Raw genomic sequence first — 13204 nt, 5'->3', positions numbered from 1 at the left:
GCTCTCACTTATGGGTGCGACGCTCCAAGGTCGCGATGCGGTGCGATAGTCTGTTACAGGCTTAATGTTGGTACCGCGACTATTTAGGTGTCTCAAATAGGTTGGCGTATTTTGAGCAGAAAAATACACTTCTTTTTTTTTAAAGGCGGCAAGCAAATTTTTTTAATGGTTGTATTTTTTTCTGTGAAAATTAGAACGTTGCTTCTGTAAAATATTTCTATTTCTTGCACCATTTTTGAGAAAAGCACTATATACGACTCGGCTGGAAGGCTACTTGCTGGCTTCGGATTCAATTAAACGGACTCCCAAGGTCGTCCGTTTAAAACGAATCCTCAGCCTGCAAGTAGCTACTTCCGAACCTCGACAATAATGTACTATTGTTGTTGCACAAACTAAGCTATGACTTATTCCAGGTGGTCGTGGGTCAGTCCCAGCGCTTCCTCGAGCAGGAGGAGGGCGGCTACCGGCCGTGCGACCCCGCCATCACCGTGGAGCGTATCCAACAGCTCGAGAACGCGTACGCCGAGCTCGTCCATCTCGCCGTCGAGCGCAGGTCGGTCCAACTAATACAAAAGTTGCTATTGAAATTTGAACCCATAGTGTAGGAAATATAGTTGATTTTGCGTTGTTTGAAAACTAGGGATTGCAATCCGGTCTGGTTTTGAATCCGGCCGGATCCGGCCGGATTCTGGCCTCTATCCGGGGATCCGGCCGGATTGGTGTTGCGGATGTAAAATTCGTCCAGACACGTATTTTATTATGTTTTTTAGCGTTATATGCGCAGTTAAGGATATTTTTCTAATGGGTTTTTCAAAAATCAACGTTTTTATTACGTAACCATTAAGTCTTATTACAATAATCAGTCTCACAAATTAAAATCTTCTTTTTCTCTTAAAATATCTATACCTAGCCCCACAACTCCCACAAAAAGGTGCTTTCAATTCTTCGCTTTATTTAGTAGCATGGTAATAACAAAATAACATATTCTATTTACTTTAAATTCGACAAAACATTTAACTTGACTGTTGTACTAAATTAAACGAAAGAACATGTACGTTATATTATCATGTAACAGCATAATTAATTAAATATAAATCAATTCAGTACTTATTTACGGTGCACGGGAATCTCAATTCTCAACCAACACTACGACGACACATATTTCGTCGGTAGAAGACTGGCCTGGCGTCAACTAACAAACAAGTTGTTGTGTTGCTGTTTGCGAGCGGGAACGCGGGGAGGGGAGCATTAACATAGAATTACATTCGAATATTGGCGAGAACTTATAATTTTAGCAGTGTTTTAAGCTGTTATTTTATATTTTAGCGTTTATATTCCTTTTACCGGATCCGGCCGGATTACCGGATCCGCCGGACCGGATTGCAATCCCTATTGAAAACTGAACGAAACAAAGCAAAAGCAACTCTGTTTCAATTGAATATGATTTCAATTTCACCGAACTGAATAAGTACTATAGCATTGGGCCTTAGGAGGCTATTCTAACGTCATGAATATGTTAACAGAAAGCGGCTGGAAGACAGCCGCAAACTGTGGCAGTTCTACTGGGACATGGCCGACGAGGAGAACTGGATCAAGGAGAAGGAGCAGATCGTGTCTGTCGACGACATCGGCCACGATCTCACTACCGGTATGTCATTTGTATGAAGCTGGAAGACAGCCGCAAACTGTGGCAGTTCTACTGGGACATGGCCGACGAGGAGAACTGGATCAAGGAGAAGGAGCAGATCGTGTCTGTCGACGACATCGGCCACGATCTCACTACCGGTATGTCATTTGTATGAAGCTGGAAGACAGCCGCAAACTGTGGCAGTTCTACTGGGACATGGTCGACGAGGAGAAGGAGCAGATCGTGTCCGTGGACGACATTGGCCACGATCTCACTACCGGTATGTCATTTGTATGAAGCTGGAAGACAGCCGCAAACTGTGGCAGTTCTACTGGGACATGGTCGACGAGGAGAAGGAGCAGATCGTGTCCGTGGACGACATTGGCCACGATCTCACTACCGGTATGTCATTTGTATGAAGCTGGAAGACAGCCGCAAACTGTGGCAGTTCTACTGGGACATGGTCGACGAGGAGAAGGAGCAGATCGTGTCCGTGGACGACATTGGCCACGATCTCACTACCGGTATGTCATTTGTATGAAGCTGGAAGACAGCCGCAAACTGTGGCAGTTCTACTGGGACATGGCCGACGAGGAAAACTGGATCAAGGAGAAGGAGCAGATCGTGTCCGTCGACGAAATTGGCCACGATCTCACTACCGGTATGTCATTTGTATTAAGTTGTCTTATTGGGAATGCGATCAATACCCAGTTGAGTATTTTTAGCTTAGCCTAGCCATTCTCAAAAGTGTGCTCCGCGGACCCCTAGGCCTTCGCAAAGCCTCCTTCACTCCTTACAAATCTGAAAGAAACAAGCCAATTGAAACCTCATTATTTAGAGTGGCTAATTACTATGATATACTGGCCAATAACTATAGCAGTCACCCTATGGTTTAGGTATTTGAATGAAGTTGTTTAATTGGATTCTGATCTATACCCAGTTGTGTATTTTTAGCTTAGCCTAGCCCAGCCATTCTCAAGGGTGCTTCGCGGACCCCTAGGGCTTCTCAAAGCAAAAGGCAAAGCCTCTGTGGGGGCTCCGCCAGAAAAAGCGAAAACATATCAATAACCAGCTCTTCTGTATCTCTGGTCCACAGTTAAATAGTGATAAACGTTTTTTTTTTATTTGGGGCTCCGACAAATATTTCGCTTTCCAAAAGGGTTCCGTCGCCAAAAAAAGTTTGAGAACCGCTGCTAGTCCAGTGGTTCTCAAACTTTTTTTGGCTATCTAATTTAAACTTCGTGGGCAATACTAACATTAAGCTAGCTGGCGTGCGGGCATCGTGACCGTTAGTGCAATAAGGACGTTTCCATCTGAAATTCCAACCGAAATTCTGATAGAAACACAAGGACCCTTCTCTGATGGAAAGTTACATATTTACAAAATTGATAATTTGTTGTGCAGTGTACCTGCTGATCTCCAAGCACAAGGCGTTGGAAGCGGACATCCAGGCCCACGAGCCTCAGCTCATGAGCGTGGCCGGCGTCGGAGACGAACTCGTCTCCCAGGGACACTTCGGTGCCGACAGGATCCAGGTAATATATCTATAGTGCCAATAGTCATAGAGTTTAAAATCGAATGATTTATCTATACCAGTGCGATGGTAATACAGTTAAAATGCGGCGAGCGATTCGGTGACGACGAGGCAGAGCTATGCACGTATATTGGCAAGGTGCGAAGTCGGTGGAGGGGGAAGTGGCGCTGATCGTCACAAACACAGGTAATCTTATGGAATGTCCGCCATTAGTACTAGCGGCAGCCGCTTGAACTAATTTTACTCCATAAGATTTAACGTAGAAAGTCCGCCAAAATGAGGGCAGCACCAGTCGTGCACCTAGCGAATAGCGATGTCCCGCTTGCACGCCGAAGCGGCAAAGAGAGCGCCTTGGGCCACTAGGTGACAGACCCCGCAACGCGCAAGTGAGCGCGTGCGAACTGTAGGGGGCACCTGCTTATTGGCGTAAAGTGGCAATATCATGTTGTCATGTATAAGCATTATATTTAAGTAGGGATGTACCGACTAGTCGCCGACTAGTCGGGAAAGCCGACTATCCGGCCTCATTCGTAGTCGGCGATTAGTCGGCGACTAGTCGGTAAAAATGGCCGATTAGTCGGCACTTTATAACTGACAGAAAAACCGGGCAAAAAGAAATAAACAGCACATATTTTTATAAGCTTTTTACCTATTTTACCCAATTTTTTTTTAGGGTGCTTACGAAAACTTTTGTTCGAAATTATTGACCTTGTGGTCGCTTTTTTAGGGTTCCGTAGCCAAATGGCAAAAAACGGAACCCTTATAGATTCGTCATATCTGTCTGTCCGTCTGTCTGTCCGTCTGTCTGTCCGTCTGTCTGTCCGTCTGTCTGTCCGTCCGTATGTCACAGCCACTTTTCTCCGAAACTATAAGAACTATACTGTTGAAACTTGGTAAGTAGATGTATTCTGTGAACCGCATTAAGATTTTCACACAAAAATAGAAAAAAAACAATTAATTTTTGGGGTTCCCCATACTTCGAACTGAAACTCAAAATTTTTTTTTTTCATCAAACCCATACGTGTGGGGTATCTATGGATAGGTCTTCAAAAATGATATTGAGGTTCCTAATATCATTTTTTTCTAAACTGAATAGTTTGCGCGAGAGACACTTCCAAAGTGGTAAAATGTGTGTGTCCCCCCCCCCTAACTTCTAAAATAAGAGAATGATAAAACTAAAAAAAATATATGATGTACATTACCATGTAAACTTCCACCGAAAATTGGTTTGAACGAGATCTAGCAAGTAGTTTTTTTTTAATACGTCATAAATCGCCTAAATACGGAACCCTTCATGGGCGAGTCCGACTCGCACTTGGCCGCTTTTTTTATGTCCGATTGTGCGGTCGCCGTATGAAATATAACCTTAGGATTTTTTATATAATTTTTTAGCGTTACTATATGATAAATAGCGCGACGACAGGGTAAAACGATTGTTTTTTAGTGCATTTGAACCGAACTTAGACCAAACTAATGATCTGGCCGACTAGCCGACTAGTCGGCCGACTAATCGGCCATCCGAGCGCCGATTAGTCGGCTAGTCGGCCAAATCAATAGTTGGTACATCACTATATTTAAGCCATAAGGCTATAGAAGTTCTAGCGCGCACGGTTTATTTTAAGTTTTATACGGTAATTTACTTTTACTTTTGACTTTCTGAACATAGTGTAGATGTTTAGCACTAACTTTGTTGTTATTTCAGGAGCGTCTCCGGGACATCCTGTCTCAATGGAACCACCTTCTGGACGTGGCTTCCCTCCGCAAGAATCGTCTGGACGCGGCTGTGCGCTACCACCAGTTGTTTGCTGATGCAGATGACATTGACAACTGGATGTTGGATACTTTGCGGTAAGAACTAGATACGCCTTGGACTGAAACAACTAAAAAGATGGCACTCAAACATGAAAACTTTCGCTGCAAAATGCAAGATGTTTTTCTTATGAAATGGTAAAAGATTATCAGGTAACTAATGGCCATGGCTGTTGTCGTGAAGGGTTTGTTATGATTAACCATAATTACTTACAGCAACAACACTTTTGACTGACGATTGATACACCTTAAGTCTTTGTAAGAAACTTTTTGTCGTTTAACTATGTGTAAATTTCAAAACCTCTCTCCTCCTTACAACCCAGTGGGGTGTTGGACACCCGTGGGCGACGGTTATGGCTTACCATCAGACGATTAGCCTGTTCTTTTGATTCCTATATCGTAAAAAACGGTCATAAAATTCATCGTTTTATGTTTAGACTGGTGTCCTCTGAGGACACTGGCGTGGACGAGGCTCAGGTGCAGAGCCTGCTGAAGAAACACAAGGACGTCACCGACGAGCTCAAAAACTACGCCAACGTCATCCAGCAGCTGAAACAACAGGTATATTTACAGTGACATATATAAGATATCGTTGATAGAAAGCGTCAATCGAAGCTTAAACAATGCTTGGTTATCCAAGCATTATTAAGACTAGACTTATATCGACGGTTCATAAACCGTGATTACCTTTTGTATTGTTTTCGAGCTCCCGATATTTCGACGCAGTTACATGCATCTTATTCACGGGTAACTGAAGATAGCGGGTGGGTGACGAAGTTGTGAAGCTCGAAAACAAAGGTAATCACGGTTCATATCCCGCGCGATATAAGTCTAGTCATCTAGTGAAACTAACCGTGAATCATTATATATAAATACTATATCACTAGGCTACATGACTAATTTTCATTTATGGTATCAATCGATCGGGTTTGTTTTTAGGATCAAATGTCTTAATGGGACCCATTGCATTAAAGTAACACAAAAGTCAGAAATTGTAGTCAAAGGCCGACAGTCGCACTTCACTCGCGAAACGCCCTATACAAAACGGCCAGAGGCCGTGACGTCAAGGTCTCTGGGAGTCCATCTTGTAGTATGGACAAAACAAGAAAATTGCGTTTTTGTCGGTGAAATATTGCGTTTATGTATATAGTTGCTATACAATATTTTTTTGGATGAAATGTAAGGAATCGAATGGTACCCTTACTTTCATCGTTTTTGGAAGTAAAAAAAAAACTTAAATTTTGAAACTTTCAGGTCCTGTGTTTTTGTAATAAATAAATAAATAAATAAATAAATATTATAGGACATTATTACACAAATTGACTAAGCCCCACGGTAAGCTCAAGAAAGCTTGTGTTGTGGGTACTCAGACAACGATATATATAATATACAAATACTTAAATACATAGAAAACAACCATGACTCGGGAACAAATATCTGTGCTCATCACACAAATAAATGCCCTTACTGGGATTCGAACCCAGGACCGCGGCTTCACAGGCAGGGTCACTACCCACTAGGCCAGACCGGTCGTCAATTTTTCAATATTTTACTTTAATATCCACATTATTGTGATAAATTGATCGTTTGCTATCTATTTTACTAGATTTTGTTATAAAATTCAACATGTGTCATCATCCCTATTTATTCACATTGAATTTTATTTGACAGGCTTCGGAGCTGAGCCCCGAAGACGCCAGCAGCGCGGAGGTGCGCGAGCGCCTCGCCGCCATCGACTCCCGCCACGGCGAGCTCGCCGAGCTGGCGCGCCTGCGCAAGCAGCGCCTGCTCGACGCACTGTCGCTGTTCAAGCTGCTGGCCGAAGCCGATGCGGCCGACCAGTGGATCGCGGAGAAGGACCGCATGCTCGACACCATGCTGCCACCCAAGGATATCGATGATGTCGAGATCATGAAGCACAGGTTAGTCTTTTGTTTAGTGAGTTTAAAGGCTTCTAAGTGGGCTCGGCATACAACGCCTGCTCGACGCGCTCTCGCTGTTCAAGCTGCTGGCTAAAGCCGATGCGGCCGACCAGTGGATCGCCGAGAAGGACCGCATGCTCGACACCATGCTGCCACCCAAGGATATCGATGATGTCGAGATCATGAAGCACAGGTTAGTCTTTTGTTTAGTGAGTTTAAAGGCTTCTAAGTGGGCTCGGCATACAACGCCTGCTCGACGCGCTCTCGCTGTTCAAGCTGCTGGCTAAAGCCGATGCGGCCGACCAGTGGATCGCCGAGAAGGACCGCATGCTCGACACCATGCTGCCACCCAAGGATATCGATGATGTCGAGATCATGAAGCACAGGTTAGTCTTTTGTTTAGTGAGTTTAAAGGCTTCTAAGTGGGCTCGGCATACAACGCCTGCTCGACGCGCTCTCGCTGTTCAAGCTGCTGGCTAAAGCCGATGCGGCCGACCAGTGGATCGCCGAGAAGGACCGCATGCTCGACACCATGCTGCCACCCAAGGATATCGATGATGTCGAGATCATGAAGCACAGGTTAGTCTTTTGTTTAGTGAGTTTAAAGGCTTCTAAGTGGGCTCGGCATACAACGCCTGCTCGACGCGCTCTCGCTGTTCAAGCTGCTGGCTAAAGCCGATGCGGCCGACCAGTGGATCGCCGAGAAGGACCGCATGCTCGACACCATGCTGCCACCCAAGGATATCGATGATGTCGAGATCATGAAGCACAGGTTAGTCTTTTGTTTAGTGAGTTTAAAGGCTTCTAAGTGGGCTCGGCATACAACGCCTGCTCGACGCGCTCTCGCTGTTCAAGCTGCTGGCTAAAGCCGATGCGGCCGACCAGTGGATCGCCGAGAAGGACCGCATGCTCGACACCATGCTGCCACCCAAGGATATCGATGATGTCGAGATCATGAAGCACAGGTTAGTCTTTTGTTTAGTGAGTTTAAAGGCTTCTAAGTGGGCTCGGCATACAACGCCTGCTCGACGCGCTCTCGCTGTTCAAGCTGCTGGCCGAAGCCGATGCGGCGGACCAGTGGATCGCGGAGAAGGACCGCATGCTCGACACCATGCTGCCACCCAAGCATATTGATAGAATAGAATAGAATATAATAGTTTTTTATTCGTAAACACACAGACAAAAGACATACATAGAAATAACATAGTGAAAAATAAAATGTCACGAAATGGCCCCAGAATGAATGGATGATGTCGAGATCATGAAGCACAGGTTAGTGGACAAATATATAGGCATACTATAGTAAGCTATAGCTTACAATGAGCGAAAATATACCACCTGATACTGAACTCTAAGGCTAAACCAATCTTAGAATAAATTTAAAAGTGGAAAAATCTCGTCTTAATAGCATCGTGCGCAGACGTTTCTGCTTGTTAAAAATTAAAATTAAACCAATCTTAATCTTTTCCACCTCAAAATAATACTGCTGTTGGGTGGCAGATGGTAAAATGGTGCCAATCATCTTGTAAAGCAAGCTGCAGAGAAACCTGACCTCATTTACCTGCTACTTTGAAATGATTACACTATGGTAGTATACACGCCCAAATTCTAAATTGATAAACGTATTTTGAAATATTTTAAAGAATGTCTCGTTGTGTGCAGATACGACGGGTTCGACAAGGAGATGAACGCGAACGCGTCCCGCGTGGCCGTCGTGAACCAGCTCGCGCGGCAGCTCATCCACGTGGAGCACCCGCAGGCGCCGCGCATACAGGAGCGGCAGACCAAGCTCAATGCCGCCTGGAGCCAGCTGCGAGACAAGGTACGACCAGATGAAATACAGCCATTGTTGGACATAGGCCTCCCACAGCGCCCAAGATCTCTATAAAGACCACAGTCCTGGGGTTTCGCGTCCCGCGCGGCCGTCGTGAACCAGCTCGCGCGGCAGCTCATCCACGTGGAGCACCCGCAGGCGCCGCGCATACAGGAGCGGCAGACCAAGCTCAATGCCGCCTGGAGCCAGCTGCGAGACAAGGTACGACCAGATGAAATACAGCCATTGTTGGACATAGGCCTCCCACAGCGCCCAAGATCTCTATAAAGACCACAGTCCTGGGGTTTCGCGTCCCGCGCGGCCGTCGTGAACCAGCTCGCGCGGCAGCTCATCCACGTGGAGCACTCGCAGGCGCCGCGCATACAGGAGCGGCAGACCAAGCTCAATGCCGCCTGGAGCCAGCTGCGAGACAAGGTACGACCAGATGAAATACAGCCATTGTTGGACATAGGCCTCCCACAGCGCCCAAGATCTCTATAAAGACCACAGTCCTGGGGTTTCGCGTCCCGCGCGGCCGTCGTGAACCAGCTCGCGCGGCAGCTCATCCACGTGGAGCACTCGCAGGCGCCGCGCATACAGGAGCGGCAGGGCAGGCTCAACGCCGCCTGGAGCCAGCTGCGAGACAAGGTATAACCATCGTCCCTAGCACATGATTGGCGTCTACCTACTAAAAGACTACCCGTCTTTTTGTAACTATGTTAATAAAAGAGGGACGGGTAGTCTATTTCGCCGCGAGATACTGTCGCGCCAATCATGTGCTAGCCCGGCAGATAGACGAAAAACAGTCATTGTTGGACATAGCCACAAGAACAAAGATTTCCTGATCTAACACTTGCCTAAAATCTTAACCAGATTGTGGTTCCACCTTGATTGGGGTTTCTGGTTGCGTCCTTCGGTTTGAGGTTGCCACTTGTTACCTTTTCTGCACTTCTCAGTGGCTATCGGTTATTTGAATAGTGTGTTCGCTCACTGCCACTAAAGTCTGAAAACTACCTGAGCTATATGTCATTGACTTCGGTTCTACTGTACAGTTGCATGGAGAAATTATAAATGAATTCATTGATAAAGTCGCCGTGAATTTTTGCGGCTGATGGTACATCCCAGCCAAGTTCATTAGATCTTTCAAGAATCACCGAGCGTAGCCAGCTCCATTGCTCTTATTATAAAAACAGCACACAATAGCATTGAATTAGATGTAGATGTAGTGTAGGGACGCCCAGCCGGAAGCAGGCGGGCTGTCGATCACGTGTCGCGTTCCTTCAGCCCAGTTCCCTAAGGTTGGAGCTGCAGGTTACCTACTGGCCCGGCGGCATTCCCACACCATTCTCCTCAAATCTTCTTGTTTTCCTAAATGCAATGAATTATCAATATAACCGCATGTCCCTACTACACAGGTAAGCGCTCGAGAATCAGCGTTATACAAGAATTTAAAGATTAGTAGAAAGAGAAGTTACCTTTGACATAGAGAAAAAAATACATAGATTGCTCACTCCATACATCAGTTTTAGTACCAAAAAGACTATTAGCATCTAGCATCGAGTAGCGGAACTATCAGTACTGCTACTTGACAATAGATGTAGCACCGACCGGAAAGTCTTATCTCAACAGCATAAGACTTTCCGGTCGGTGCTACATCTATTGTCTAGTAGCAGTACTGATAGTTCCGCTACTCGATGCTAGAAGTAGACACTGAAATTAATAGTCTGAACTGATGTATGGAGTGAGCACTCTTGTCTTACTATATTTCTCTATGCCTTTGATAAAATTAATTATCATTTTGTAACTTATTATTATTGGGAGCCTATAAGCCTGCTGGGCAAAGGCCTCCCCCCACTTTTTCCAGTCTTCCATTCTATATTCTATTGCAACTTGCCTTAAAGTTCATTATTTGTTGACAGGCCGAAGGCAAGAAGGACGAGCTGAAGTCCGCCCAAGGGGTCCAGACGTTCCACATCGAGTGCCGCGAGACCGTCTCCTGGATCGAGGACAAGAAGCGCATCCTGCAGCAGACCGACAACCTGGAGATGGATCTCAACGGTAACATTATTTAGCTCCTAATCCTTTAATTGACCGAAGCGTAGCGTAGGTCTACGTTTTGACTCGGGCATTTTGCTTTTGTATGTCCGGATGTTCTCCTCTACAGGTCACAATTCTCAACCGATTCATGTGAAATTTTGTGACCAGATTCTATGAGTAAATAATTTTTTTTTGTCGATCCCGTTTTTGGAAATTTTCAAAAATGGAGGAGTTGTGATACCTCGCGCTTAAACAAATAGTCGTATCGATATCATAAGAGTATTTTCTTTTTGAGACATATTTACATAGTAAATGGCAAAAAATGCAGAAAAATTGTATTGCTGGTTTAGGCGGTATTTAGATATTTAGTTTATACTCGAGAATGAGTAGCCGAATTTCGTCAACTTAGCTAAGAACTATCATGGCGCATTTTGTAAACAATCGCTTTTTTTTGTTTGCACACAGAAAGTCTGGGTTCAATCCCCAGTAAGACATAACTTTTTGTATTTTTTTTTTGACTTAAACTTCGTATTTTTTTAAAAAAATTAAAATATTTGTATTGTTGATTGATCAAACCGCTGTGTGGCGTGTCATCGTGCACGGTCCCAATAAGCTATGCTCGCGAGGTCTACAGCTCACAGAGCCACTAGTTTATTATATTCCATTTTGCATAGGAATATCTTAGTTCACGTTAAAACGGTGCCCTATTGATTTTCGTTTCGCTGACAACGATTCGCAAAGGGGTTCTTTAGCAGAATAACGATTGGCAGAATCTCATTACGCATAATAGTCGTTTGCAAGAATAGTCAGTAAGCAGAGCATCGATACGCATATTTACTTTTCGTAGGATAATCATTTAGTAACTGTCACAATTACCCGAAAAACCGTTGGTCGAAACACAATAGGTCGAATGATCATTAGGCATTAATATTGATTACCAGAACTTCTCTCTTATTTATCGCTAGACTAAGACATGACTAGATCACTAGACTAATCTACACATCAACTTTAAGTTTGAATCTGATAAGCATGGTTTTTTTTATACATTTAAATTATATAGATCAGATGATAGTCATAGCACATAGGGTGCATTAAAGCACACGCTTAGGCACATATATAATGAGAATCTAAACTGTACTTGGTCGCACAGGTGTGATGACCCTGCAGCGCCGCCTGTCGGGCATGGAGCGCGACCTGGCCGCCATCCAGGCGCGCATCTCCTCGCTGGAGGGCGAGGCCAGCGCCATCGAGGAGGAGCACCCCGACGAGGCCGCGCTCATCCGCGAGCGCGTCACCGTCATCACCGACAACTGGGACCAGCTCACGCAGATGGTGAGTCATACAGGCTGGACTGTAGCGAGTTACGACACTCCAGCGCCGCCTGTCGGCCATGCAGCGCGACCTGGCCGCCATCCAGGCGCGCATCTCCTCGCTGGAGGGCGAGGCCAGCGCCATCGAGGAGGAGCACCCCGACGAGGCCGCGCTCATCCGCGAGCGCGTCACCGTCATCACCGACAATTGGGACCAGCTCACGCAGATGGTGAGTCATACAGGCTGGACTGTAGCGAGTTACGACACTCCAGCGCCGCCTGTCGGCCATGCAGCGCGACCTGGCCGCCATCCAGGCGCGCATCTCCTCGCTGGAGGGCGAGGCCAGCGCCATCGAGGAGGAGCACCCCGACGAGGCCGCGCTCATCCGCGAGCGCGTCACCGTCATCACCGACAACTGGGACCAGCTCACGCAGATGGTGAGTCATACAGGCTGGACTCTAGGGAGTTACGACACTCCAACGTTGCCTATCGGGCATGCAGCGCGACCTGGCCCCTATTTCACCACGGCGACAGGTACGACAATTCGACAAATGTTACTGTTTCTGACGTCACAGGCATCCATGGGCTACGATTACCGCTTACCATCGGGCGGGTCGTATTCCTATTTGCCACCATCATTGTATTATTTAAAAAAACTATTATATCGGCAAAAAACAGATATTTCTCTTTCGAAGTTTATGATGATGATGATGACAATTGTCACACAATTTAATAGAACTTTCGGTAATTCTTGACACGAAATGAGTTCTGTGTCGGAATTTCGTGTCAATTGTCGTGTTTCTTGTGACAAAATAAGTACTTATTTATTGGCGATATAATGGAGTTTTTTTTAAATTAATATGTTGGTGGCAAACAAGCACACCGCCCCTCCGATGGTAAGCGGTTACCGTAGTCTATGGAGGCCTGTGACGTCAGTAACAGTGATGTCGACAATTGTTGCACCTGTCACCGTGGTGAAATAGGGGCGCATCTCCTCGCTGGAGAGCGAGGCCAGCGCCATCGAGGAGGAGCACCCCGACGAGGCCCGCAGATGGTGACTTCTATCTACCATTCACAGGGCTGCTCGTCAAAGGAATTTGAAGCTTATATACAGCACCTACATTCCATATTTAAATGGATGTGCTTCAGAT

General features: G+C 45.8%; 1 protein-coding gene across 1 annotated transcript in view; it reads left to right on the top strand.

Annotated features, from left to right (window-relative positions):
- The window catches only part of LOC134653444 (spectrin beta chain), a 90524-nt gene that overhangs the window by 41822 nt on the left and 35498 nt on the right, over positions 1-13204 (top strand). Inside the window, exons 12-20 of the mRNA XM_063508810.1 lie at positions 414-553; positions 1524-1648; positions 3032-3162; positions 4864-5009; positions 5408-5531; positions 6642-6892; positions 8555-8714; positions 10625-10763; positions 11893-12074. Of these exons, the coding sequence (XP_063364880.1) occupies positions 414-553; positions 1524-1648; positions 3032-3162; positions 4864-5009; positions 5408-5531; positions 6642-6892; positions 8555-8714; positions 10625-10763; positions 11893-12074 (1398 nt within the window). The remainder of the gene's footprint in view (positions 1-413; positions 554-1523; positions 1649-3031; positions 3163-4863; positions 5010-5407; positions 5532-6641; positions 6893-8554; positions 8715-10624; positions 10764-11892; positions 12075-13204) is intronic.

The sequence above is a fragment of the Cydia amplana genome, chromosome 13 (genome assembly GCF_948474715.1).
Source record: "Cydia amplana chromosome 13, ilCydAmpl1.1, whole genome shotgun sequence".
In the NCBI taxonomy this organism is placed as follows: Eukaryota; Metazoa; Arthropoda; class Insecta; order Lepidoptera; family Tortricidae; genus Cydia; species Cydia amplana.
Note: the sequence above shows the minus strand (reverse complement) of the source record. Positions and strands in the feature narration are given on the sequence as shown.